The sequence below is a fragment of the Spizellomyces punctatus genome (genome assembly GCF_000182565.1).
Source record: "Spizellomyces punctatus DAOM BR117 chromosome Unknown supercont1.11, whole genome shotgun sequence".
Taxonomy (NCBI): Eukaryota; Fungi; Chytridiomycota; class Chytridiomycetes; order Spizellomycetales; family Spizellomycetaceae; genus Spizellomyces; species Spizellomyces punctatus.
The window spans coordinates 302,646-318,525 of record NW_015971547.1 but is presented as its reverse complement, the minus strand read 5'-3'; the positions used below and the strand labels follow the sequence as shown (position 1 = coordinate 318,525).

General features: G+C 48.0%; 3 protein-coding genes and 3 non-coding genes across 6 annotated transcripts; 2 read left to right on the top strand and 4 right to left on the bottom strand.

Annotated features, from left to right (window-relative positions):
• Nucleotides 1-63: 63 nt before the first annotated feature.
• Nucleotides 64-135, bottom strand: SPPG_10139. The gene has a single exon. It is a non-coding gene; the product is annotated as a tRNA-Lys (tRNA).
• A 95-nt stretch (nucleotides 136-230) lies between these two features.
• On the bottom strand, nucleotides 231-2,131 carry SPPG_06171 (uncharacterized protein). Its single transcript, XM_016754374.1, has one exon. It carries the CDS (start codon nucleotides 1,877-1,879, stop codon nucleotides 437-439), a length of 1,443 nt encoding a protein of 480 aa, XP_016606510.1. The 5' UTR covers nucleotides 1,880-2,131; the 3' UTR covers nucleotides 231-436.
• A 125-nt stretch (nucleotides 2,132-2,256) lies between these two features.
• SPPG_10138 lies at nucleotides 2,257-2,328 on the top strand. The gene has a single exon. It is a non-coding gene; the product is annotated as a tRNA-Lys (tRNA).
• A 2,270-nt stretch (nucleotides 2,329-4,598) lies between these two features.
• SPPG_06170 (uncharacterized protein) lies at nucleotides 4,599-6,551 on the bottom strand. The gene is made up of 5 exons (XM_016754373.1): nucleotides 5,988-6,551; nucleotides 5,376-5,909; nucleotides 5,173-5,299; nucleotides 4,992-5,095; nucleotides 4,599-4,925 (listed from the first exon to the last, which is right to left on the bottom strand). The coding sequence occupies exons 1-5, from the start codon at nucleotides 6,415-6,417 to the stop codon at nucleotides 4,684-4,686; spliced, it is 1,437 nt and encodes a 478-aa protein (XP_016606509.1). The 5' UTR covers nucleotides 6,418-6,551; the 3' UTR covers nucleotides 4,599-4,683.
• Nucleotides 6,552-7,329: 778 nt separating this feature from the next.
• On the top strand, nucleotides 7,330-7,401 carry SPPG_10137. The gene has a single exon. It is a non-coding gene; the product is annotated as a tRNA-Lys (tRNA).
• Nucleotides 7,402-7,453: 52 nt separating this feature from the next.
• SPPG_06169 (uncharacterized protein) lies at nucleotides 7,454-15,791 on the bottom strand. The gene is made up of 9 exons (XM_016754372.1): nucleotides 15,737-15,791; nucleotides 15,056-15,484; nucleotides 14,791-14,931; nucleotides 13,880-14,718; nucleotides 13,254-13,817; nucleotides 10,346-13,185; nucleotides 8,557-10,254; nucleotides 8,076-8,490; nucleotides 7,454-8,005 (listed from the first exon to the last, which is right to left on the bottom strand). Exons 2-9 carry the CDS (start codon nucleotides 15,307-15,309, stop codon nucleotides 7,659-7,661), a joined length of 7,098 nt encoding a protein of 2,365 aa, XP_016606508.1. The 5' UTR covers nucleotides 15,310-15,484; nucleotides 15,737-15,791; the 3' UTR covers nucleotides 7,454-7,658.
• Nucleotides 15,792-15,880: the final 89 nt, after the last annotated feature.

Here is a 15,880-nt window from a genome sequence, read left to right as displayed (position 1 = left end):
GAGGCGTAAACCGCCCCACATGTTGCGAACATGTGGTGCAAAAACGACGCCGAAGGATACATACGCCCGCTGTGGGTGTCGAACCCACGACCTTAAGGTTAAAAGCCTCACGCTCTACCACTGAGCTAAGCGGGCCCAGACTCTTTCAGAGGGAAATGTTATATAATTGCCCAATGTACAATACTTGGACAAAATTCCCAAAATCTCTGCGCTTATTCCGGACGGCACATTTCGAGGTCATCTGAGATATATATTCATTAATTACAGGCATACAGATCTATATAGATTGTGCAAGAACACTAGACTGATCTGCATGCATGGTCGAAAAAGGAGACTAAATGTAATTACACCGAGAAAAGCTATACGATAGTTGGTCTCAACAGACCCGATCAAAACAAAAACCTACGAATCACCTATGATAACGCCACGCCCTGCCTTAAGGTCTCCCAATGGGAGGATTACCACCTTCTCCTGCGCACAAGTGATTGACCAGCTTATCAAATCGAATATCTCCCTTAACTATCTCTTCATACATATCCTCAAATGGGCCCAGAGCTCTAGCCATCCTGTACGCATTCGCCCCACCCATCTCTTGCCTTTGTGCCTCAATCTTGGAAAGAGAGGATCGTAGGAGGCGGTAACACGCCAGTGAGTGAAAATATTGGGTGGTGCGCGGAATGTGAAGAGAGCGTTGCCGTGACGGGGTAACATGGGAATATCTGTGAACATTTTGACGGTCCTGCGCTTCTTGATGTTGTATAGCATTTTCCATGACGCTTGCTGCAATCACGAGTATTTCATCCAGGATTTTGCGAGCTGACATGGCCAGGTCTTCGGGAGAGGTAATGGCGTCTGAGGATAATAGTAGTTCACCAGGCATAGGAGATCGATGAGTAGGGTCCATATCGAAATTATTCAAGGATCGAAATTCGTCAATGCTGCATGCACGTCCTCGTGTGTTTACATTTTCACACACGCTATATGCACGGAGCGATTGCGCATCGATCGGAGCGGACCAGAACTGATTATCTATCGCGACTGGGCTGGCGTTCAACGGTATCGCAAGGGGAGATGGTCTATGCGAAATTGGGTCATTCGACGGGTGTCTCAACGCGTCCAAACTTGTCCGGCACAAATGACTTGAGCGCCAGTATGACATTTCTGGACTGCTGTGTTTCGGACGAATCCAAGGGCCTTGCCGCCTCGGTTCATAAGCAGAGCACATTGAAGGGCGTCGATCCCGATCAGCGGTTGTATATTCATCGAGTAGTGAAGCAGTAACTGAGATGTCGTCCTCTCCTTCATCGGAAGACTCATCGCATGAATATCCTGAGAGTGGTTCCGAAAGTAAGAGAGAATCATTATTGACCGTGTTTCCGGAAAGTTCGTCTGAGCCGGCACTTCGGGGTGGCGAGATATCAATAGCTGGACACCTCGGCAGTTCGTGCGCACATTCCTTCCCATCTTTGATGTCCTCACTCTTGTCATGGTTGTCGAATTGTTTTATGGTGACCTCATCAGACTCAATTCTATGCGTCTCATCGGATTCCCAGCTCTTTCGAGAAGCTTTGCTTGGTACCAGGTCATCGGCAGTGGTCACTGCTAGATGGTCCACAGCCGGGATGTCAATCCCCTCATCAACATCAGATACTTTGATCAAAGGTGGGAGTGTCGGTGCTTGATCTAGTACCCTCTCTTCTGGATCCTGTTCCAACACTGAATCCGAAATCGCAGGTGCCTTGTTGGTGTTGGACGTCTGATTGGGAGGTCCAAAGACGGGGGTAGGACGCACGCCGGTTTTCGCATTGGTAGGTTTTTTCTTGGAAGTCTTTGTAGGCTTTTGCTTTCTTTTGTGCCATATCTTTGACAGCAACCACATTGTAGAATCTTCAAGGACTGTCGAGTTGAGAGCAGTTCGGGGCAATATAGCAGATATTACTTGGGGAGACACTTGTGGTTAACAATGACGGGTGTGAGAATTGATGTAGAATCGTATGAGTAGAAACCGGTCGACAGACGATCGTTTGCCTTCTGAAAAAAAATAAAGGGTAAAAGGAAAGCGAATCCTGTGAGTTTAAGGTGATGGAAGGGCTGAACGATTGGATGACAGGAGAGGCTGGGCAGAGCGTGCCAGGGCAAATCCTTGCTGATGATGTCAAGAGGGGGGCAAACCCAGCAGTACGCGTGCGCATGCGCCACAGATGCTCTGTAAGATATTATAGATGGAGAATTCAAGTACCAGGAGCAAAATGCCAGGCCCGCTTAGCTCAGTGGTAGAGCGTGAGGCTTTTAACCTTAAGGTCGTGGGTTCGACACCCACAGCGGGCGCTCCGCTACTTGCAGTTTGTATTTTTCGTCCTTTGTAACGAAAAACCAGACTATTCTGCATTTGTTTTGGATCGTCCGAGTCAGTAATGTAATAGGTAGCTGTTTGGCTCAAGTGACGCTCAAAAGTGCGGACAAAGTTTGCCGATATTTGCTTTTTTCCTTTGTTTGTAGCAGGGGTTCGGTTTTCAGTTCTATAAACCCGTTTGTCAAATGCTATCTATGTTCACAGGATGGGAACTCCCCGATTTATACCTCTTTGTTAATCTTCTCGCTTTCCCATATTGGGTAGGGAATCAACACACTCTACAAACACACACAACCCGAATTGTGGTCGTTATGATGATATTTTTAAATGAACAGGCGCGGGTCCTTCATAATGGCTGTACGAGGTATATAGTGTAGAGGTGACAGAAACTGGCACTAGCTACTACACCAGGGAATAAACCAGCGACAACTGGTTCGGAAAAGCTAAGCTACTACTAGGCAATTATACACGAAACACGTAACGGTTGGTTCTAACCGGATAATTGCCCACCCCCACACGCGGTCCCTACTAGGCCTTGATCTGGAACTCTTGATGGCATTGAAGCCAGACTCTTGCATCCAGGAGCGAATCGACTGGGCAGCGTCACAAGCCAGAGGATGTTCAGTGACGAGGCTTAGAGACTACAAAAAAATGCATGTCAGCGAGATGAATGACAGAATGACAAGAGATGCCATCAGTACATACCAACCAAGCTCAACATATGTGGCAGCATAATAACAGCTTTGTTGGTTCCGAGGCTGCGCTGGTTCCAGTTGGTTGTAATCGGGTGGGCGAGGTCCTCGGCACCACCATCTGCATTCTCATGGTTGGACTTGAGAGTCGCGATGAGGGTTGCGCAGATGCTTTCGAGTCGAGGATGGGTAAAGAGGAAAGAGGAAAGAGGGAAAAGGCCCCCCTTTTATAGACCTTCGGCATGCGCCTCACCGCAGTTTAAAAAAAAAAAACATTACATGCATGCCACACCAATCTGAGCGATAGAGGGGGTTCTGATTATGCGATATGACTAACCGGATTATCCGGATAATAATGCGTCCTAGTGCCATTTTCAATCACCTCCACACTATGTATTAGAGCGGGATGATGCAGTTCATGTGAATTATGTGCTGTTTGCTGCGTTTTTGAAGGGTTGGGTCAAACCACAAAGCATTATGTTCAGCGCAGGAATGTATTTTCTCTCGCAGCATCTTGAAATCTTAGTCTGGAGGTGATTGAAAATGGCACTAGGATCCTATCGTATCGCATAATCATATCGCATAATCAGAATCCCCTCTATTGCTCAGATTGGTGTGGCATGCATGTAATGTTTTTTTTTTTTTTTAAACTGCGGTGAGGTGCATGTCAAAGGTCTATAAAAGGGGGGCCTTTTCCCTCTTTCCTCTCTACCCATCCTCGACTCGCAAGCATCTGCGCAACGTTCAAGCAACTCTCAAGTCAATCATGAGAACGCCGATGTGGTGATGTCGAGGACCCGCCCTCCTGACAATAACAACATAACCCCTTGCAAACACTGCTACTACTATGCTGCAACGATCACAGGTATACATTGTTTTTGTATTTTCCCAGGTGTATTCCCAGTCTAATTATTCTGATTTTACTAGTATCTGAACATCCTCCGACTCAAGAATTTCGGAATCAAAGGCCTAGTAGGATTTCTCTCGTGGTGGTGGGCTTAGTTACCCGGTTAGAAACAACCGTAATGTATCGCATGTGTAATTGGGCCTAGTAGTAGTTAGCTTTTCACGTACCCCAGTTCAACCCAGGCTGGAACCTGTAGCGAGTTAGGATAGGGGTGGGACTCGTTTGCAGGATAGGTTATGAAGGGTTGGACAGGCTGGCTAATTGTAAATTAGAACCGGCTGTAGTAGGTTGGAGGGAGAATTTGTCCCTAGTGACATTTTCTACCACCTGCACACTAAATAGTTCAACAGCCAATGTGAATTGAGCACGTGACAAATTCTGTGCCGTTGAAATGGTATGGATGGTATGGTTCCGTTATTCTCCCGTGAGTGAAATGAAGGAAGTTAAGAGATATGATTCTGAAAAAGAAGCATGAAATATACAGTTTGTTTCAGCTGCTGGAGGACGCTCATTTGCCCAAAAGCTTACTTGGGTTCTGTCTTCTAGTCTAAAGCAGTCGTATCCTTTTTGGCTGTGGGGGTAGACAATCTGAGGCCCAAGCACCGGAACTTTAAAAATTCATGTAGAACCGAACTTTCAAATGGAACACTTTGCACACAGTATTAACGACGGAACAAATACTGCACGATACTCTTTCCCCAGAAACCCACAACAGTCAAACAAGGTACCAACTACACGGACAGCACACCAACCAACACAGCAACAAGCACCATAACCAATGAAGGAGCACTAGACAATGCTCCACTCGTCGCTGACGCCACAATAGTCCACTCTGAAAAGTGTGTAGTAGTGTATCCAACTGTTTTGGCGGATGTGTCGACCGTGGTACCCGATTGAGTATCCCACGTTCCTGTTACTTGGTTGTAAAAGGCCCATTTGAGGCTCGTGGCGGTATAGTTAAATAAAGCAAGGTCTAGGTGCACAATAAAAAAAAGTGTTTAATTCTGAAGTTTTGAAGAGAGACTAGAAATGAGCGCACCTGCGTCCGTGTACGTCCAGGAGAGATCCGCCGAAAACGTGGCATTAGCTGTAGCCTCGAATCTCCAGTAGGTATTTATACCCGTCGGTGGAATCGTGAGAGCACTGCTCAAAAAAGTCAGCAACAGCGGGATTTATGTGGTATAACGTCCTTGGTAAGCACATTACAAGCTCGAACTTACGTTATCGGATCCGGAGAACTGGTTACATTGACTGTAACGCTAGCATTACCAGTGCCGCTGGGCCGAAGCTTGATGCCAGCGTTTCCTGGGATGGTAACCCTGGTGCCCTGGTTCGCGCTTGTGAATCCTACACGGAGCAAACAGTGAGGCAATTAGCCATCTCGATCAAGCATTAAACTAGCCACGAGATTTGAATATCTCACCGTGAGTTTGATACGTTATATTATCCACAAAAGATTTGCCATTCCCAGGTTTTTTGGTATCGGTCGTCGACTCTGATGACGCAGTGTAACCGCCAACTTTACAGGTCGTAAAATGCGAGTACGGAGTCCCAGAAAGCTCGCAAGCATTTGCATACGCATCAACATTAAGAGAAATATTCGCACTGCCATGTTGGATTCCTCCAAATCCCCCCTGGCTCCAAGTTAGCGCAGACGCATTTGCATAGAGTTTGGGAAAATCGCCGGAACATGTCGCACGAACACAAGCCCGTCCAACATTAGATTGACCAACTTGGTATATGATTCCGGTTTCAGTTCGGCAGATGTCGTCAGCCAGGACGCCCATAATCCCCAATGCTCGCTTATAACCGCATGTACTGTTTTGGTCCACGGGTGTGTAGGTCGAGGCCCGAATGCTGTAGGTTTGTGAGGAAGTGCCGGGGAGAGCCGGAGCCGTGGTGCTGACAACGCAACCCGGTTTCAAATAGCCATAGGTATTGTTGCCCCAGCGTGTTTCTATCCAAAAAAAGCAAAAAAAAAAACAGCATAAGTAACAGGTTGAAGACTACTTTTTGCAAGAGAAGAGATACTCACGCAGATTAGGGTAACAAGTCCCAGCCTGAATAGCATCCAACTTATCCTGAACATGAATCAAATCAACGCTCACATCCGCAAAAATCTTTATAGCCAAATTCAACGCCAAAATATCCCCAGCCGTAAGCGAGATAGAAGTCCTCGAATTCAACTGTCCATAAAAACTTGAAGGAAACTCTTTTTGAGCTGCAATGAGTTGCTGACATGTTTGGACATTGGCGACGGCTGCAGCGGATGATGACCACGTAGAGTTTAGCCCTGCCATCAGTTGAGCATACTGGGTCCAGTCGGCGTAAAAGAAGCCAACGGGGCTACCACTACAATCCGACTGAGTATAATGCGAAAAGGTCAACCAGACATCTCCGACAACCGAGGGCAAGCCGCTGACCACAAGCATTGCCAGTGGGATGAGAGATGCAGAAAGACGCATTTTTGTGGTATTAATCTCAATGATGCCTGCGAAGAGGGTATATATCTCACGCTAAAAGAGTCGGATAAACAAAAGTAATACGAAAGGAACAAATGGGAGAACAGTCTTCCCCAAATTGCTTTTTTATATCTAAAAGGCCCGATCGATATTGCTACAAGTGGCTCTCCCAAAACAATATAAACATGAACCAAAACAGATGGAACAAAGCCAAGTGTCTTTGACGAAAAGGGCGTCCATATCTCGCCACAAAAACCATGCCTACCATTTTGTTTACGAAAATCCTCCGGAATGGGAGACAATAAAAAACGTCCAATATGAGAAAAGCATTGGGGAATTTGGGAATACTTGTCTATTCAATACTGGACATGGAAAAAAAAAAATCTTGGCAATCCAAACATATACCCTCAGATCCTACCCAAAGATAAACATTTCATCATTCCTTCGACATGACCCCCATCCGAACAAGATTGATCGGATAACGTAAGCGAGGTTTCGACTTTTTTGAATGAACACTCTTTTGCCGCAAGTATGGGCCCTTGATATAGATAGAGTTTGCTGTTTTTATTGTTTTGGACCAAAAATCAATAAGTATTCAAAAGTGCATGATTTTTTGCTTTTTCGACATTGTGTTTGTAACTTTCAGAATACAACCCTTGGCGGATGTACAATATCCTCGTCCCAAAAATCCATGATTTTTCGAGAGTTGTCAATTTCAGAGAATAACTTTACTTGGCGGCCGTTTTAGTCAATCTATCTTACAATAAACACCCAAATCTACATTTACCAAATATTTTTTATTTCTCGAAAGTTTATAAACTTGCCAATTTCCATGTCCTCCCGGCCATTGGTGACGGTTTCCAGACGCGGGTAAGCAATGTAATACTGAAAGCACCTCTGTTCGAGAGTTTGTGGGCCCGCTTAGCTCAGTGGTAGAGCGTGAGGCTTTTAACCTTAAGGTCGTGGGTTCGACACCCACAGCGGGCGTCAGGCAAGCACATGGCAGGTATATTTTTAACCTTGTAAACAAGTATTTGACCCCATCACTCGAAAAGTTGTTAATCCAATTATATTCAATACCAACCCATGCGTGCACAACAACTTTCCCAACGCCAAGCACAAAAAAAAAAAATGTTACAAATACTACCACCACTTCCCCTCCAGCAAGTTTAAAAAAAGCCCAACGATTTGAAAGGTAGCTCAAAGCAAAAATTATAAAAACAAAAATTGCAGGAAAGAATAAATCATGACAAATGGAAGCAACCTTGACCTTCACGCACAGCAACCTCAAACCTCATCTTCATCACCTCCAATTCACTGTAATCGGGTACTTTGAGGTAATTGACGCAGGTCATAACACTGGGGAGGTAATCATCAGGTTTCTTGCCCGCTTCCACATTTTTGCGAACGACGGTGAGGGACGGGTTGAGAGCCTTGAATCCGCCAAGGGGGAGCTTTGGACTGCCAGTGACAAACTGGAGGAATTCGCGGCGTTGAATAGGGTTGAGGGTAGACATAAAGGTAGCGAGGTGTTTGATAGTGCGCGAGTCCGAATTGTATCCGTGGTCGGCTTTGATAGAGTCTATAAGGACTGCAAGCACGAAAAATTGTTATTATTCGGGATACAAGGAAAAATTCCAGCAAGAGGGGCTCAAACTCACCATCATACGCCCAATCCTCCTCTTCTGCTCCTCCAACCAAGACCGCCAACTCTTGCACTGTGAAGCTCCTCAAATCCGCAGCTGGAAAAACACGGTCAAATCCTCTTCTAAACGCTTCGACCTGTCTCTGAACGCCCTCGCCCACAGTCATCTCTACCACACGGTCAATGTAGTGTTCCAGGTTGTCCAATGTCAGCGCTATATCTTTCCCGTTAGGAATCAGTTCCGCGGAAGGGTAGCCTGGTAAAGTAAAGTCAAGGAAAAGATCCTCCAAACGGGCACCCTTCACCGTAATATTGGAGATACGAGCAGCGCGTTCTGCTGGACTAAGGGTCGGATCAGCCTCGAGGCTCCGTTTGATGTGGACGTACTTTTTCAAATCCAAAAGTGACTTGTACAAAGATGGGTCCACATGCTGCAATGGCATTGTTAGAACGAGACACGCAAAGCCAGATGAACCGCGCACACATATTAAACCTACTCTTAACAGATGGAACTCGGCACCCTTACGCCCCGCAGTCCCTAGGGCGGCCTCAGCAGCACTCTCCTCCTCTTCTTCTTCACCCACAACCATCTCCAAAAACATTGCACTGAAAGGTATATCCACGATCCTCGAATCCAACAGAGCCTTTGCCACAAAGGTTCCCAAAGCCTTGTACAGCATCAAAATTTTTCTTCCCTTCTCCGTATCCACCTCTGCTGGTGTGAGTGGAGCCGGGAAGAATCCGAGAGCGGGGTTTAGGTAATCATCGGGCACAAGACCAGCTTTTGTGCTGCGATTATCATCCTTGACCGCCTGTGAATCTAGCGAATCATCGTCCCTCCAAATCTTGATCTTTTCGCCAGATCCAAAAGCAATACCATCCTTCTTTCTCAAATCCCGACAGACATTGGCATAAAATTCAAGGGTTGGACCTAGCCCGGTTCCAACTTCATCAAAGAATTCCACCTCCAACAAAGCTTGAGTAGATCCATACAATTCCATAACTTTAATCATGCTGTCCAAGATCCGCTGTCGGGCGATTCGGACCTTTTGGCGCTGAATTCGTCCAAGATGTGACGCTCCATCGGCACTGCCGCGACCAGTACCAGACCCGCTCCCACCATTGCCCTGTTGTTGTTGTTGCTGCCAGCGACCCATGCTACGAGAGTATCCAAAAGACGTACTTTGAAGATACACTAGGCGCGTTTCAAACGGAACCAAGAAGGAAAAGTCTTTGGCCAGCGATGAACACCATGATGGAAGAACATGGGAGGCAACAATTAAGGGCTCATCAAGTTGCCGATTGAGCTTAGCAGTCAACTTTGTGTTGGCAAAAGCCGCAGGAGGAAGCATGTCGATGCTGACAGGCGCATCGGTTCTTGATGTCACGGCAACTCGTGTCATAGGTTGCGAGCCCTCCTGCAAGGGTAACGCCGATGTCCCACCTTCGTGTACTCCATCGAGCTCGGCGTCCTCGTTAGCATACACCTCAGCCCATCGAGAATTTAGCCCATACAAAAGTCGTAGAAGGTAGAGGATTTTGCCGGGAGATGTATCCAACGAGATACCTTCAGGCATCATAGTAGGAAAAGGTAGCTTGACTGCCATCTGCCTATCTGCAGACCCATTTCTAGTCGTTTGTACCTCCTCCTTCACGCCCTCCTCTTTGGCTTCTGGATAGACTTTTCGGTACTTTACCGTATAAACTTGACCCCAGACATTGGGCGGTGCACCAGTAGTCCCAAGTTTTTGCTGCTCCAATTTGTACACAGATCCAAAAATTGTAGTATCACGAGGAACGACTATATTTCCTACTGAAAATTCAATCGTAAAATTCGTCGAAGATGCAGCGGCAGAAGCGTACGATCTGCCGGCAGTTGCGGTTGAAGTTCCAGTCGTAGAGGCAGCAGACGGTGTCGAGGACAAGGAGGAGGTAGGCGCAGATGCAGGCGTGCTCGAGGTGCTCGAGGGGATATTCGGGGAGGCTGGAGTCGGAGCTGTCGTGTTTGTCTGCGAGGGCATATCGGCCCGGACATCTACTACGCTATCACGCCGACCGCTCAGATCAGGTTGGTTCGCTGTATCTTCACTATGGCCGTCCGATACGGCGCTAGCCTGACTTGTGAAGCTCTCGCCACGACGTCGCCGGCGTCTCGCTTCTTCTGAATGAAGTAAGAGATCGCTGACATTCAACATCTGCGTGTGTGCAGTATCCAGATGAGCCAACAAGTCCGCAATCATTGTACATGAGCAGCATCGCATAGACACCACTACCAGGATAACTTACATCGTCGTCCAAGTCATCATCATCATCATCGTCAAATTCATCCTCCATGTCCTCATCCTCGATATCAGCCTCATCGTCCCCAGCACTTACTTGAGCGTCCGCGCTCGTAATCGCAGCGTCTCCCATCTCTATATCGCCTTGTTCATCCACCGTCCGGGAGGGAGTTTCTGGCGTGTTCTCTGACACTTCCGCCCCTACTTCTTGACCATCCTTTGTCGCCTCAGTAGCACCTCGCGTAGCTGTCGGCTGTGGAGCCATCGCAACCCGGCCTTTCAAGTAATCTTCAAGGGCTTTGTATGTAGCAACAGCGTGGACGCTAATCAAAAGCGCCTGATATTGTCTTGGGACCGTATCTGGCTCCGCGGCCATAAGTTTCACTTTTAGTTGTCGGGTGAGCTGCATGCTGGGGTTTGATGCTTCCCTAAGGTGCCCCCCAGAAGCCCCAAACATGGATCCAAATATCGGCTCATACGAGAAACCCGTAGAAGAGGGTACTGCAGCAGCAACCTCAAACCGTTCCACACGGGAAAGCGACTCTTGTAGTCTCTGTACGAGCCGCTTAAAAGCCCCCTGGACAAAGAACGGGCGGTTCTGTGGGTCAGGAGTCGGACCATTCATGAAAACATGCAAAAATGCTTTCAAACGAGCGGTCAAGGGTAGCGTGTATCTCGGTTTTTCAGCATCCGGGTCTGGCGCAGCCACATCTGGAATGCCTGGTTTGGTCAAAAAGTCTGCCATAGCATCCATCACACCGCTTTCCAGCATCTCATATCCTGTGACCCCAACCTCTGTGTCTGTGTCCTTTCTGCCAGCGAAATGCTCGGCAATTGCGTGCAGCACACTGAGCATAAGGGGATCGTCTCCATCCACTGTAGCGTGACCTCGAAGGATGGCTCCCAAACGTCTTAAGTCCTCAAGTACTAGTCCAGCCTTCTCAGAAGACATGGGAGTGGCAGGACAGACTTCGAGGATACTCTTGCATTCGGCAACAATCCAGGACCGCATTTCTGTTTCTGCAACTCTCTCTCCGTTCAATCCGATAACGCTTCCTGCAGTTGAAATCTGCCGTCTGCTTGCAGAAGTCGTAGAATGCGATCCACGTCCCAAACGCTCCAACATACTTCGCATTCCATGGAGAAGAGAGGATCCAGGTGATGTCGGCGACGCCACTGACGCCCCCGATTCTGACATCTCCGATGCTGCCTCAGCATCCCCGCCTGCGGTTGAGGTACTATCCTTTCGCCCGGTATCAATCCTTAACGAGGATGAAGAGTGGCTTTTCTGAGTTGTGTCGCCGCGCTCGTCCATTCCAGTGCCCTCGCCGCTGCCCTTTGCTAGCGCTTCTACCGTTTCCAGCAGTTCCTCCACCTCAGAATGCTTATCTGCAGCGGGACCAACCGCTGATGAACTCGCTTCGCTGGACGCTGTGCCAGTCGACGACGTACCAATATGTCCCGCAACTTGGTCTCTCAATCTCTTTAAATCCTTGACCAGGTCACTCAAGCGTCGTCCCATTGGAGTTGGCAAGTGCGTTGAAGGCGTCTCCGTACGCACAGGGCTTTGTACCGGGCTTTCATCTTTCTTCTCCACTTCCTTCTCCTTCTCCAAGTCATTCATTGCAACAATTTTAACCAGCTCCTCCATAGTCCCCTCGCGGGCAAACCAAGCTTTGAACTTTTCCCCACACCTATTCATAACAACAAGCGCAATCTGTACACCTCCAGCCACTAGCACCAAAGCCTCCTTGCGCTCCTTGTCCGGTACAGATTTTCGAAATGCAATCTCTCTGAGACTCAGAAGCTCCGATACAAACTTTCCAAACACTTGATTTTTCGCCAAAGCGTGTGCCAGGAATTCTGGTTGGTCAAGGTACCAAATACCTTTGGCAACACATTCCACAACCTTGCGTCGCAAGTTGGCATTCACCGTTGCACCAAAAACTTCAATCATGATTGGAAGCAACTGGCTGGCGTACTTTTGCATTGCTTCGGGTTGCCGCCTTAGCAACTCGAGACGTCTCGCATCTCGCTCATCAAGAGCAGGTTTCTTATTTTGCGTTGGAGATTCCGTCATAGCGCTCTCTGCGGAATCAGAGGAAGTTCGTGCAGCGGGTGAGGAAACATCCTTTACGGATCCGCTTTCCCGTTGATCAATGTCCATAGGATCCCGCGAGGTGGAATTTTTTTCTGGGCTACGACTGCGGCCCCGGGAGAAAATGGAGCCAATTCTTTTCGTTGGGCTATCAGAATTGGGCTGACCTTCCACCAAGGTCTCATCTTTTATAATCGTCGTGTTCCACATTCCGTCACGAGGGAGAGATGGCACAACCGCCAATGCCAAATTGAGCACCTCTAATACTTGCTCGACCGGGCGGTTAACTACCACATTGGTCACTGCTGTCGCTACTGTCTCCATGTCGGTGTCGGCATCCTGCTCAGACGAACTGCCAACGAATCCACCAGTGAGGTAATTTTTAATCACCTCGACAATGCCGTATTCCTCAATCAGCGCAGTGCCAAGACGAGCAGAACCCTTGGAAACATTTGCAACCAATTTTACAAGCTGCGTAAACATGTGAGGGTTGGAAGCTACCGGCCCTGACGAGGCGGTACCAGTGGGATTGATGAGACCGATGACTGTTTTCAACAGACTTGGCGTCACGAGGTTTTCAAGCTTATCCTCATACTTCCAACACCAGTCAACAATTCGACCAAGGCATCGTACAGCTTGCTCCACTAACTTTTGATCGGAATAAACAAGTAGGCGCTCCAAAATGGGCATCACTTCCTTAACCATGCCGAATACTTGTTCCACAGTTTGAGGTCCGGTGTCAGAATTCGCTGACGGGTCATTCAAGCATTAACATAGGTGGTAGCATTGTCAGAAAAATCAAATACTTGTGCAGTACCTGAACTCGCGGAGGAGTCACCTCCCATGATTCGTGATGTTATTCCTCCTCCCATGCTGACGCTGTTGAGTCCCCGGCAGGCATTGGCGGCGATGGTAAGCGCAGTACGCTGAACATGCAAACTGAAAAAGTCGATATACTGAAGAACCGCCAAAAGGCCATTGGCGCGAACAACAGCCGAAGGATACTCTTGACTAATCTTGCCGAGGACCGACAGTACTTGTTCGGCAAGATCGATATACTCCACCTCCATCAACTTGCCAACCAAAACTTGGACAGCGCCATGCTGCAGCACATGCATGGTGCTGGACGGATGTGCTTCAATAAGGTTGGACAAACACCGGCAGGCCAGCAGCATTAGCTCTGGATTTGGCCCCATGCCACCCCCGAAGCCGAGTTCACTAGCACTCATGCCCAACTCATCAAGCACTTCGAGAGGGAAATCTGCTCCAAACGCCCCTCCCATATCGGCGGGGCCTTTCAAGATATCAACAAGTGCTTTGACAAACTCATTAGTATTGAATCCAGCCAAGTTATGACTGCCATTGCCGATAAACATGTCCTCTGAAATACAGTAACGAAGATATGAGCATGAGACGTGACATCGCCACTCTATTGACCCTTACCAGTAGCCATACTAAGAACTTCCGAGAGCTCTTGCAAAGCAACCATTTGCATCGTCGGATCGTTTTTCTGCTTCAGCTGTCGTAGCATGCTTGAAAATCGGGAACTGCCTCCCATTGCGCCAGAACCACCGATACTAATGCCGCCTCCAAAGCCAAAGAGAGTACTCAGGTTAGACCGATGAACCGTAGGTCCGCTCACGTCGTCTCTACCAAAGTCGGCATCCATATCATCATCGTCGTCGTAAGACGGATCATCCGATTCATGGTAATGATCATCCGACCGCCCCGGCTCTTCTGTATGACTTGCAGAACTGGATAAATCAGGGGACGTAGATTTCTGGGTGCGTCCGCGTTTCTTGCGGCTCGCCTTAACGGTTGGTGCCGTGTCCTCAGCCAAGTCGTGCTCACTTCCTCGACTGCCCTTTGAGCCAGATGACGCTTCGGCAGCAGATTCATCGTTCTTTTTTCCTCTGCGTCCCTTACTCTTCTCCTTTGTGGTGTTACTTTTCTTCCTTTCTGATTGAGGAGCCTGGACCTCGTGTTGTCCCACCTGCAGATCATCCCCCTCCTTGAGCTTTCCTTTGCTTTTACTCTTGTCCTTTCCCATATCGACTTTTTCTAGTGTGCTCGAGCCTTTCTTTCCGCTGCTGCTGATAGATGTGATTGTTTCCGATGCTCTCACCGCTGCGTGACGCCGCCTTTTGGTAACGTGCTCCTGTGGAGTAGGATTGTCTTCGGATTCCTTCTCGTCAGACGAAATAGATGGTCTCCTGCGTTTCTTGCTTGACTTTTTTGTAGCGTCTGGCGGCTGTACACTGGCTTGAGGAACGTTTTTGACTCTAAATCATTGCCAATAAAGTTAGATGTGAACAAGATGCACAACCAGCATTATTCTAAAATAAGCAAAGCACCTCTTTGATGTTGATGACTGTGATGTCCCTATCTTGGAGGTGTTGCCTGCGGCTTTGCCCTTGCCTTTCCGCGAGGACGCAGCAGACAGAGATTTGGTTTCCCGTGAAACCGAGCTCGTTCTCGAGGATAAGCGGCTCGACCTAACAAAAATGAAAAAATGTTAGAAGGCTGTGAAATGATGTAGAGGTTACAGTATCCTTCGCGATAGGTTTGCTGTATCCTCATCCTGCACCACCACCTGCCATACACATGCACTCAGCTCACCTCCTGGAAGACGGTCCCGAAGCGGGATTGTTCTCCCTCGTCCAATCCACAGTGGATTCGAGCGACCCTGACAGACTGCCGATGTTCGGCTCACTAGATTTTCTCTTTCTAGGTGATCTTTGCTGGGTACTTTGAGGGGGATATGTCACGGAGCTGTTGCTACTCGTTTGTATACGTGCACTACGACGATTTCCAGACACAGTAGCTACTGGATCTTGCTCAACTTTCAGATTGAGTTTATCAGTCGAGTCCATTTAACTATGGCGAGAGTAAGCGTTCCGGGCCATGCAGTTGTGCGGGAACTTTAGCCCTTTCGCCCCTTTCACGGTCGCGCACAACCCCAAATTTGACAATCTCCCAGGACGCTTTTTTTTAGTTTTACTTGGCGTCCAGAAAGCAAATGGCAATCTTTATGTTTCCTGTAAGAGTCTATATTGCACAGATATGAAAGGACAAACAGGACACAGTCAGTCAATAAGAAGGTTCTGATCCACACCCATTTCAAGAAGCCAAAAGAAGTAATAGTAATGCTGAAAACACCGACTGCTTTGTACAGCCATAAGAGTAGGTGATGCCAGCGCATGTACAAGGACTGCAATTGTGTCCTGTGCGACCCGCTACCCTTTAAGAGCTTCCAACTCCAAAGGGCATACCCACTTGACCATTGGATTCGCAACCTACCTGTGGCTAAGCGAGACCAACTCCAGACGTCTTGATGGGAATTGTAAATAGCTGGGTAGCTTACTGCCAAAAGAGTGACTCTAAATTGCGAAGCTGTCAATATCCCAGATCTCATATATCACGTGACTCTTACTTACGCGAACA